This window comes from Salvelinus sp. IW2-2015, linkage group LG20 (genome assembly GCF_002910315.2).
Source record: "Salvelinus sp. IW2-2015 linkage group LG20, ASM291031v2, whole genome shotgun sequence".
Classification (NCBI taxonomy): Eukaryota; Metazoa; Chordata; class Actinopteri; order Salmoniformes; family Salmonidae; genus Salvelinus; species Salvelinus sp. IW2-2015.
In genome coordinates this window covers 12,214,765-12,223,631 of record NC_036860.1, presented here as the reverse complement: position 1 = coordinate 12,223,631, position 8,867 = coordinate 12,214,765, and the positions used below count along the sequence as shown (strand labels likewise).

General features: G+C 43.3%; 1 protein-coding gene across 1 annotated transcript; it reads right to left on the bottom strand.

Moving 5' to 3' along the window:
* Window positions 1-680: 680 nt before the first annotated feature.
* On the bottom strand, window positions 681-2,657 carry LOC111981915 (dynein axonemal light chain 4-like). The gene is made up of 4 exons (XM_024013404.2): window positions 2,550-2,657; window positions 1,850-1,933; window positions 1,652-1,735; window positions 681-983 (listed from the first exon to the last, which is right to left on the bottom strand). The coding sequence occupies exons 2-4, from the start codon at window positions 1,919-1,921 to the stop codon at window positions 819-821; spliced, it is 321 nt and encodes a 106-aa protein (XP_023869172.1). The 5' UTR covers window positions 1,922-1,933; window positions 2,550-2,657; the 3' UTR covers window positions 681-818.
* Window positions 2,658-8,867: the final 6,210 nt, after the last annotated feature.

Below are 8,867 nucleotides of genomic sequence, written 5' to 3'. Positions count from 1 at the left end.
TGAATTGGACGAGCAATAAGAATCTAGAGAGAGGATTAGAGAAACAGAGATAGTGTGAATTGAGAGCAACAAGAATCTAGAGAGAGGATTAGGGAAACAGAGATAGTGTAAATTGAGAGCAATAAGAATCTAGAGAGAGGATTAGAGAAACAGAGATAGTGTGAATTGAGAGCAATAAGAGAGACTGAGAGAGAGTGCGTGCTTGTGTAAGGATGTTTTTCAGCAGATGGCATGGCAGCCCACCGAGACGACAGTGTGCCAACGTACAGGCGGTGTGGAGGAAAGACATGGAGCTGGACAAATTTTTTTCTTCAAAAGGTGAGCATGAGGAGATGATGAGAACACGCACGCCGCCTCGAGTTAAAGAAGTAGAGCAGAAAGCAATAGGGAAAGAGAGTGCAAGTGTTTCAGCCCCACTGAATTCCATCAGTAGGATAGTAGGAGAGACAGCAGACTCGTTCATGCAGTGAACTCACTGCTCTGTAGAAATGATCACATTTGTATACAGATAAAACTTGGTCATTTTCATACTGTTTGGGCACACACAAGGCAAGAGTGTGACATGCTGATATTGAATACAATATATCAAGAATGACTTAGCCTAATCAATCAATGATATATGGGACATCACAGGCACACGCGCACGCACACACGATCAGTAAATAACAAAGAAAAATACTGCAAAGCTCAGAGATGGGTGAATCATCCAGGATGTGTATATAAATATATAAACACACTCGTTAGGTAGAGACACACTGGATGGGAGGGGTGTGTGTGTGTAGCCTGTGTGTGTTTTGTGTGTGTTTTGTGTGTGTGTGCTAAGCGCACTTCCACACACACACGGCCAGGCTGCCTCCAAAGAACATGTACAGCAGGTTCTTGACCTCGTGTGTCACCTCGAAGCCAAAGCCCTCCCCGATCACCACGTGCCACGAGCTGCCAAACTTTTTATCCATCGACTCCTTGATCATCTTCGCCGCATTCTGAAACGGAGAGAGCGAGAGAGAGGTTAGAGAACACACAGAAACCAAATCTGAAGCTGTAAACGTACATTTTCATGCAAATCTACTATTTGTCATCAATTCATGATGTTAGCGAAAATTCAGAGTTAAACGCACAGACGTTTAAAGTTATGGGATCCGGCATATAATAACTGGACCGTCTGGTCCGATTCCAAACCAAATCCCTGGCTCCTATCCCTAAGCCCTTGTCAATACCCCCTTGTGAATTTGAGAGTAAAGGAAAGGAGTTAGCAATATGGCTGAAACTCCATCCAGCCCACTGGGGGTAGAACACTTATCCATAACAAGCACCTGAGGATAGGAACGAGGGATCCATTTGGAATCGGGCCTATGAGGGAGGAGAGGAAGTGATGGAGGGGGTAAAATACAGAGGGGAGGAGGAGAGAGACAGAAGGAGAGAGAAACGGAGAAAGAGAGAGACAACCAGTGTTCTAGTCCAGATGGACACACAGGGTTGCTGGCATGAGTGGTGAGGCAGGCTGACACAATGCCTGACTGGCTGAGTGGGTGGATTACATACAGGCCTGGTTTTAAAAAGTGACTGGGTCGGATGAGTGGGTGGATTAAAGCAATATTGAGTGTGCTGTAATAATCAAGCTGCACAGTGTACAGACAGACATGGTCCTGACCTCATTGTTGGTGGCAAACTTCTCACAGGCTGTGACACACAGTTCCATTGTTTCCACTCTCATCTCCTCTGGCATGTCTGTGTGCTGTGAAGAAATCAGAACAATACATTACAACACTCACCATTTACTCCACGAAACCCAGTCACAACGCCTGTACTTGTGAACCACATATGTGTCACAGCAGCAAGACTCTCTCACCCTGATGAGTGGGAAGCTGTGGAGCCTCTTGTAATCAGCCTCCTCCTTCTTGCTCTCTGTTGTCTCTGCCATTCCCCTCTCCTTCTAGAGAAAGCACACTCACATTTGAATGGAAGCATAGCCTTCGGGCCACAATGTTTGTCAAGTACTAGCTATGAGAAAAGGCTGAACTAAAGAGACCCTCCTAGTCCTGCTCACTTCGTCTTCGTTTACTTCTACCCATGACAACACAAGCAAGGAATGTAGTGACTGCAGGGTAGGTCACTATGGCCAGGAAAGTGACGTGCATGACATTGTCAAGCATATTTAGGCAATTATCAAAAATGGGCGAAAGGTATCCACAGGGTTGACTAGCTAACGTTAGCTAGCTAGCTAGCTAGTAACGTTAGTCTTTATACGTGTAACGTTAGCTATGACAGCAAACTTTAACAGGTAGCTAACTAACTAGACATCTTACTAAAGTATCTGCCTTACTAGAGTATCTGCCTAACTAGCTAACTGTAACGTTAGCTAGTTATCTTGTGTGGGGTGTTGTCTTGCCTTCTCACTAACGTTCTCTTAGTTGCAATGCAATGCTGCAAGTTAATGAAAGAGTTGCAACCATTGCACGCCGTTATGAGCCATTCTTCTTTGAAATGTACTTGATTATGGATAGCAAGTTAACTAAATAGCTAGCTAGATAACCTAGCTAGCTACTTACCTCTGGCTAGTTTATCAGGAGAAGCTTGGTCCATTTATTGTTGACATGGAAACATGTCGGCCATAGCAACCGCTTCTTTCGTCCCGCTCTCCTTCTCCTTGTGCGTTTCCGGCAGACTAGACTCTGTCTTGCGTATTGCTACCATTCTCAGGTCGGAGTGCGAATTACATATTCAAATATGTAATAGCCTCAAACCCGTAGCAGGCCGGTGGAATAGAGAAAATTTTAGGCGAAAATGTGTTTATAACTCAGCCAACTAACAGAAAAAAAAGTGATCCTATCCTCAGCATACCGCCTGCAACAGGACATGCTTCACAGTCTCTACCTCCCCACAACTCACACTTCCCACCTGGGGGTTTACCCACTAACAATGACCCAACCTTAGCCTTGTCAACAGAACCCCATCCCTCCTTTCACTCCCCAGGTATTCCTACAACCCTCCTCACAGAATTCTGGATAGAGAAAAAATGCCTCCCCCGCTGCTCTCTCTCCCACTCACGTTGCCACTCCTGGGTCAACCCCTCCACTGTGATGCTCCCACATTCCACCCCCCCCCCCCTAACAGGACCACCACATCTCCCTCCTCCTTTTTCAGAGCTGCCTTCGCTACCTTATTTGCAGCAAGGCTCAGTGTAACATGGCAGTGTTGCCATTGTTTATAAAAGTTTTTCTCTTTGTAATGTCGAAATAGACATGTCTTCAACACCCATATCACACACTCACAAACTGTAAATATATGTGCTTATGTTGTACTAGCAATTGGCGAGAGAGAGCCTCAAATATCACATTCAATTGTACATATTCACTGTATACATGATTCGCAGCAAAATTGGTTCCTGTTTCAATCACATCTTTGGTCATGTTCTCATGGGTCAAACAAAAACACCCTAATGATTGGTTGACAATAGAGCCTCCCACAATGCATGCGATGGCTGCAGGATGAAGTTTCATCTGCAGGATGAAGAGCAACTGAAGAAATTTGCAGTCGACTGCAGTCATAACTTCATGTCCTTTGGTCACATGCTTTTTGTATAGTTCATGCAGTTGTTGCGTAAGTGTCACAATTTCTATCCCCATAATGCAAGGCTTGACAAAAGTGATCTGCTCGAACGCACTCACTCTTTTCACAACACTTCGATACAGCTACGAGTAAAAGTGATTTTTGTAGCAGGTTAGGAGAACCTTTTCGTTGAACCCTAACTCTTTTCCTAACCTTAACCTAATTATCCTAATCTGTTAAATAAATTCTCCTGACCTGGTTATAATAGTTGTCGACTGCATGAACTTTACAAAAATCACTTGATCAACAGCAACTTCATCCTGCAGCCATCACCTGCATTGTGGGAGGCTCTATTGCCAAAAAGAAAAATCATTAGGGTGTTTTTGTTTGACCCACACGAACGTGACCGAAGATGTGACTGAAACGGAAACCAACTTTGCCACAATTCATGTATACAGTGGATTATGTCAAATTAATGTGATATTTGAGTCTCTCTCTGTCACCAATTGATTGTACAGTGTACACACATACAGTTGAAGTCGGAAGTTTACATACACCTTAGCCAAATACATTTAAACTCCGTTTTTCACAATTCCTGACAATTAATCCTAGTAGAAATTCCCTGTTTTAGGTCAGTTAGGATCACCACTTTATTTTAAGAATGTGAAATGTCAGAATAATAGTAGAGAGAATGATTTATTTCAGCTTTTATTTCTTTCATCACATTCCCAGTGGGTCAGAAGTTTACATACACTCAGTTAGTATTTGGTAGCATTGCCTTTAAATTGTTTAACTTGGGTCAAATGTTTCGGGTAGCCTTCCACAAGCTTCCCACAATAAGTTGGGTGAATTTTGGGCCATTCCTCTGACAGAGCTGGTGTAACTGAGTCAGGTTTGTAGACCTTGCTCGCACACGCTTTTTCAGTTCTGCCCACAAATTGTCTATGGGATTGAGGTCAGGGCTTTGTGGATGGCCACTCCAATACTTGACTTTGTTGTCCTTAAGCCATTTTGCCACAACTTTGGAAGTATGCTTGGGTCATTGTCCATTTGGAAGCCCATTTGCGACAAGCTTTAACTTCCTGACTGATGTCTTGAGATGTTGCTTCAATATATCCACATAATTTTCCTCCCTCATGTTGCCATCTATTTTGTGAAGTGCACCAGTCCTCCTGCAGCAAGCACACCCACAACATGATGCTGCAACCTCCGTGGTTCACGGTTGGGAAGGTGTTCTTCCGGCTTGCAGCCTCCCCTTTTTCCCAAAATACGATGGCCAAATAGTTCTATTTTTGTTCATCAACAGAGGACATTTCTCAAAACAGTACGATCTTTGTCCCCATGTGGAGTGAAAACCGTAGTCTGGCTTTTTTATGGTGATTTTGGAGCAGTGGCTTCATCCTTGCTGAGCGGCCTTTCAGGTTTTGTCGATATAGGACTCGTTTTACTGTGGATATAGATACTTTTGTACTGTTGTTCTGGGATTGATTTGCACTTTTTGCACCAAAGTAGTTCATCTCTAGGAGACAGAACGCGTCTCTTCTGAGCGTATGAAGGCTGCGTGTCCATGGTTGTTATACTTGCGTCTATTGTTTGTACAGATGAATGTGGTACCTTCAGGCATTTGGAAATTGCTCCCAAGGATGAACCAGACTTGTGGAGGTCTACAATTTTTTCTGAGGTCTTGGCTGATTTCATTTGATTTTCCCAAGATGTCAAGCAAAGAGGCACTGAGTTTGAAGGTAGCCCTTGAAATACATCCACAGGTACACCTTCAATTGACTCAAATGATGTCAATCAGCCTATCAGAAGCTTCTAAAGCCATGACATAATTTTCTGAAATTTTCCAAGCTGTTTAAAGGCACAGTCAACTTAGTGTATGTAAACAACTGTTGAAAAATTACTTGTGTCACGCACAAAGTAGATGTCCTAACCGACTTGCCAAAGTTTGTTAACAAGAAATTTGGGGAGTGGTTGAAAAACGAGTTTTAATGACTCCAACCTAAGTGTACGTTAACTTCCGACTTCAACTGTATCTATTTTCAGTTTGTGATATGGGGGTTGGAGAAATGTTTATTATAATAAACAATGGCAACATTGACTTGTTGCACTGAGCTTTGCTGTTGGAAAACCACATCAGTATCCGACTGTCGGCTGTCGCAGATTAACCTCCCCCTACTTCACTCGACTTTCGTCTACAGTTGGTTGCTTTCACCTTACCAATCAAACTAGCCCAGTGTTTCTCATTCATTCCATAGAGGAATGAGCAAGTGAGGGTATAACTTCCGGAAATAACTAAATGTATTCACTGTAGTCTCTAGTCAACATTGAAAACAGTTGTTAATGTCCAAAAAATGTACAACCATTGAATCTATATGTTTTGACAAAGACAGTTTATAATCTAAGGTAACACCAATTAATTTAGTCTGCTCAACTTGTTCAACAGCCACACCATTTATTACCAGATTCAGCTGTGGTCTAGAACTCAGGGAATGATTTGCACCAAATACAATGCTCTTAGTTTTAGAGATGTTCAGGACCAGTTAGTTACTAAAACAGACCGCAACTCTTTGTTAAGGGTTTCAGTGACTTCATTAGCTGTGGTTGCTGATGCGTATATGGTTGAATCATCAGCATACATGGACACACATGCTTTGTTTAAAGCCAGTGGCAGGCCATTGGTAAAAATAGAAAAGAGTGGAAGGCCTAGAGAGCTGCCCTATGGTACACCACACTTTTGAATTATGTTTGAATTAGATAAGCTTCCTTAAAAAAAATCTCTGAGTTCTATTAGATAGATAGCTATGAATCCACAATATTGCTGAGGGTGAAAAGCCATAACACATTATAAAAAATGATATCAAAGGCTGCACTGAAGTCTAACTGTACAGCTCCCACAATCTTCTTATTATCCATTTCTTTCAATCAATCCTCAGTCATGTGTGTCAGTGCAGTACATGTTGAGTGCCCTTCTCATTAAGCATGCTGAAAGTCTGTTGTTCATTTTTTTTACAGAGAAATACCATTATATTTGGTCAAATTGTTTTTTTTGGGGGGGGGGTATCGTCGGACGAGGCCACAGTGTCCCCCAAACCAACCCCTGTCTCAGTCTCCAGTCTATGTGCTGGGGGGCTAGGGTCAGTCTGTTATATCTAATGTAATTCAAACTTTAAAACATTAAAACATTTCCATTTTGCTTAATTCTATGTAAAAATATGTTTATTTTTCTGCATATCTAAGCATACATTTTGAGGTGTTTGTGTAACAGTATAACTTTAGTCCGTCCCCTCGCCCCGACCCGGGCGCGAACCAGGGACCCTCTGCACACATCAACAACAGTCACCCACGAAGCATCGTTACCCATCGCTCCACAAAAGCCGCGGCCCTCGCAGAGCAAGGGGNACGAAGCATCGTTACCCATCGCTCCACAAAAGCCGCGGCCCTCGCAGAGCAAGGGGAACCACTACTTCAAGGTCTCAAAGCGAGTGACGTCACCGTTTGAAAGGCCATTAGCGCGCACCACCGCTAACTAGCTAGCCATTTCACATCGGTTACATTTGTATCCTCCTGACTGGGGTTATTTATCTCAAGAAACTAAATATGCTTAGCTGCATCGCTGCCAAAATCTTGGTAAAATACTGAAGGAATGTAAATCTTATTCAGTAGATTTAGTAATTTATTACTTTTCTAAAGTCTACTAACCTTTCCAACAGGCATGCCAGCTAAAATAGTTAGTCAAGCTAGCTACTCTAACTTGATTTATAGCCTAAAAATGGCTTCTTGGTAGCTAGTTATGAGGTTGGGAGATTGGGAACCTATCTGGGTTAGCTAAAGCAAACTTCATAAAATTGCTAGGTGGCTAGTAGTATTACAAGTCTTCATGCTCTCTTGAGAACCTTGATGATCTAGTAATGGAGTCAGTCGGCAGTGGTGAGCGCTCTGAAGTTGAGCCAGTTCAGGATGTAGTGGGTCTACCTGCAGCAACAGGTGTGGTAGAGACTTCCAGCGTTTGCCCTGAGAGTCTTACCAAAGTTGATTTTGGACCGGTAGGAGTGAGATTTTTGGAAAGAGTGGATTCCTACTTTTTGGCCAACCCATATGTTGTTTCAAGTTGGGTAAAGGATAAACTGGAAATGGTTACATCTGTGAAAGTTTTGAGAAGTGGAATTGTTGAGATTTTTGTGTATCTGCCTCCCAGAGGAAGTGGGTGCTTCGAGTCACACAGCTCGTGGCTCAAACTGTGGCCTGCTTTGCTCTCCGCAGCAGCTCCGGAGCAGGGTGCCGCTAAACAGGGTGCTCAGTGGGGCAATGTTGAGTGTAGAGGTGGATCAAATGAAAAGGAATATTCCTAGTGTTTGTGATGCCCGCCTTAAAATGTGATGTAGACCCGGTGGCAATGATGAGACTAAGAATACCCTGTCTGCCTTGTTGAGCTATGACACAGAGTTTCTACCTGATAAGTTCAGATTAGGTTATATTTGCTATTCTGTGAGGGGCTATGTTCCGAACCCGTTACTGTGCTTTAGGTGRCAAGGATTCGGACATGTTGCAGCAGCGTGTAGATCTGTGAGATCCCATGCTGTGAGAAATGTGCAGGAGAGCATAGTCAGAGGGAGTGTACATTTGGGGTAGATACAGCACTGCGTGTCAACTGTGGGGGTCCGAATTGCCCTGTGAGAGAGAGACAGGTTGAGATTTTTAGCATTTGAGTGGGGAAGAAAGTTTCCTATGCTGAAGCAGTGAGGGTGAGTGAGTCGACTGGTATCCCCCCCAGTGAGTAGGCCTGAAGAGAGAGCGCCAGAGAAGATTAATTATAGTGAGGTTGGATTTTTTGCATTTATAGCCATGGTGATCAACTGCACTGATGGAGCGGAAATCACAGAAGATAGATGTGGCAGTTGCAGCAGCAGGGAAATATTATGGTGAGAGAGATTTTAGTGCAGAAGATCTACAGGAAGTTTTGAGAGGAGGTGTTGGGATGGGGTGCTGGGGTTTTGGTATTCTGTATAGATGCAGGGTTACATGGTAGTGGGATGGGGTGGTAGGCACACAACACAACACACACACACACGACACACATACACAACACACACACACACACACACACACACACACACACACAACGCAGCATCAGTTTGAAGCCTTTTCTTTAAGCCACAGGTGCTTGAATAGGGCAGGGTCAATGGAAACCTGAGATGGGTACAGGATATGGAAAAACACAACACGGGATGATAAAAAATATATAGCTTTTACTACAAAGATCAATGTATACATGAATATGGCTGTAGTTGGTAAGTGCATAAATATCAGGAAGGAGG

What these genes read in the sequence shown, in the direction of transcription:
- LOC111981915 (XM_024013404.2), bottom strand. Translation starts at nt 1,921, where the DNA reads ATGGCAGAGACAACAGAGAGCAAGAAGGAGGAGGCTGATTACAAGAGG. An exon ending in ACAGCTTCCCACTCATCAGG is followed by an intron (nt 1,736 to 1,849) that starts GTGAGAGAGTCT and finishes ATTTCTTCACAG; the next exon opens with CACACAGACATGCCAGAGGA. An exon ending in AGTTTGCCACCAACAATGAG is followed by an intron (nt 984 to 1,651) that starts GTCAGGACCATG and finishes TCTCCGTTTCAG; the next exon opens with AATGCGGCGAAGATGATCAA.